The following is a 2043-nucleotide window of genomic DNA, read 5'->3' as shown; positions in this document are numbered from 1 at the left end:
CAATCAAAGGTAATAGTTTCTTCAATTTTTTATTCCTAATCATTGACTGTAAGTACCTCATACATTATTTATATACTAGCTACTATTTACAATTTGTTTTTTGTTACAGTGCTTATAGAGAAAAAATGCCCCATGTTTCATACTTTAGATGAAATATTTGGGGAAAAGGTGAATATATATTTTCCCTACTGTTATGAGAATGAGGAGGTTGAAGATCCCCTATCAGCATATAGCCCCTATAGCCCTTGTGGCTCAATGGACTCCAGATCTTTTGCAGGCCCGAAGAGAGGCCTCAAGAGGAAACAAACCAACATGATTAGTCATTTAGTAGAGGTATGATATAAACTCAAACAAAAAACAGCGTATTATGTAAATAAATCTGACTTAATCATAATGTTTTGTTTTTAGGTAACACAATTAAGAACCCAAGTGTTAGCAGATCGCCTGGAGTTAGACAGGGAACGTTTTGAATTTGAAAAACAAAGAATTGCGGAGGAGCAGAAGCTTCGCAAACTTAAAATAGAAAAAAAATATGAATTCAAAAGGTTAAAATTGGAGCTTCTAAAGAAGTCCGATGCACCTAAATAATTGCATTAAAAATATTTTAAATTATGTATATATTACTTTATTTCTGTTTTGATATTTGTTAGTGCTTATTTATTTATATTATTTGTTTCATTAATAAAATATTCTTTATAAAAAGTGGAAATTATTTAAGATCTCAGCAGCCCCTCTCTCCCTCGAATAGATGTAAGCTTTTTATTTTTGTTCATGATTGATTTCATGTTAAATCAACAGATTTCAAATACTTTTTTACCTCATTATCTCATAATCTAATAAACTTTGACACCAAAGTAGTTTTCATAAAGCTTTCTGGCACCTAAGAAGAACATCCAAGTTTTATTAAATTATGTTCACCAGTTTTGAAATTATAGCTCTATAGTTTTCTAAATTGTTAATGGCTAGTTTTTTAAATACAAATAGCTCCACTCATGATTAAGGTAGAAACATGAGAGTAGTGACATTTTGTACCTATTTAAATTAACTTTTACCTGACATGTAACATGCTATATATGCTTGTTAGAAAATTTTTCAAATAAATTACTTTAAATAAGTGATTTTATTCTTAAAAAATACATAAGGTTTGAAGATAGGAGGATAACAATAAATACTAAAAAAGTGGGTTATAGACATAATAACAACTTTTATTAGATATCATTTTTCTTAGAACATAATCATGCACAATAAAAAATTGGAAATTACTAATGACCCAAACTCAAAGATTATTATCAGGCAATTAATCAAGTATCCATGAGGGAATAAGTCACTGAAAATTTTCAAATAAAGCATTCCGTTTGGCATGACCACTTATGTTATCATCTTGATGTGTCTCAGGATCCTCATCTTCAACCTCATCGTTTGTCAGAATTTCTTCTGCAAATAATTGTTCTTCTGTAGGCCGCAGGATATTGTGTAATATACAGCAAACACTAAACCAAGCGCATGCAAACTTTATTGACTCTTTATTGGAAATTCTTATCTTCAATTCCTTAAGGCTGTTGAACTTTTCCTTTATTATACCTAAGGTGTGTTCGACTCTCACACGATATTTGCTAAAATGAGCATTAAATTTTTTCTGACGCTCTGTGAGGTTACCACCTGGAGGAGTCTTGAATGGACTTAAAACATATGGTTTTAGAGCATATGCTGTATCTCCTGCTATCCACTGCATCCCACTAAAATAATTAGATGATTTTTTATCAATACTGGAGTAATTAAATATCCTCTGGTCGTGTACACTCCCAGGAAATCCACAAATAAAGTGCCTTACTTGGAGTTTGTAATCACAAACTATTTGTGCCTTCAATGAAAACTGCTGCTTTCTTGAATAATATGAATCAGGGTCAATAGATGGTTTTTCAGCCAAAGCTATTTCCGTACCGTCAACATACCCAATACAGTGGGGCAATTCGTCCAAGGTGTTGGAAATAATTTCATTTCTCTCAGCTTCCGATGGCCAAAAAATAAACTTATGTCTTTTAC

At 31.6% G+C, this 2043-nt stretch overlaps 1 protein-coding gene across 1 annotated transcript in view; it reads left to right on the top strand.

The window, feature by feature from the left end:
• The window catches only part of LOC106690782 (uncharacterized), a gene marked incomplete in the record, with an annotated part of 3370 nt that extends 1359 nt beyond the window's left edge, over nucleotides 1-2011 (top strand). The window contains 2 exon segments of the mRNA XM_067050382.1: nucleotides 110-333; nucleotides 409-2011. Of these exon segments, the coding sequence (XP_066906483.1) occupies nucleotides 110-333; nucleotides 409-588 (404 nt within the window).
• Nucleotides 2012-2043: the final 32 nt, after the last annotated feature.

This window comes from Halyomorpha halys, unplaced genomic scaffold (genome assembly GCF_000696795.3).
Source record: "Halyomorpha halys isolate HHAL.00 unplaced genomic scaffold, Hhal_1.1 Scaffold1871.1, whole genome shotgun sequence".
NCBI lineage: Eukaryota > Metazoa > Arthropoda > Insecta > Hemiptera > Pentatomidae > Halyomorpha > Halyomorpha halys.
The sequence above is the reverse complement of the archived record's forward strand: the minus strand, read 5'-3'. Positions and strand labels throughout refer to the sequence as shown.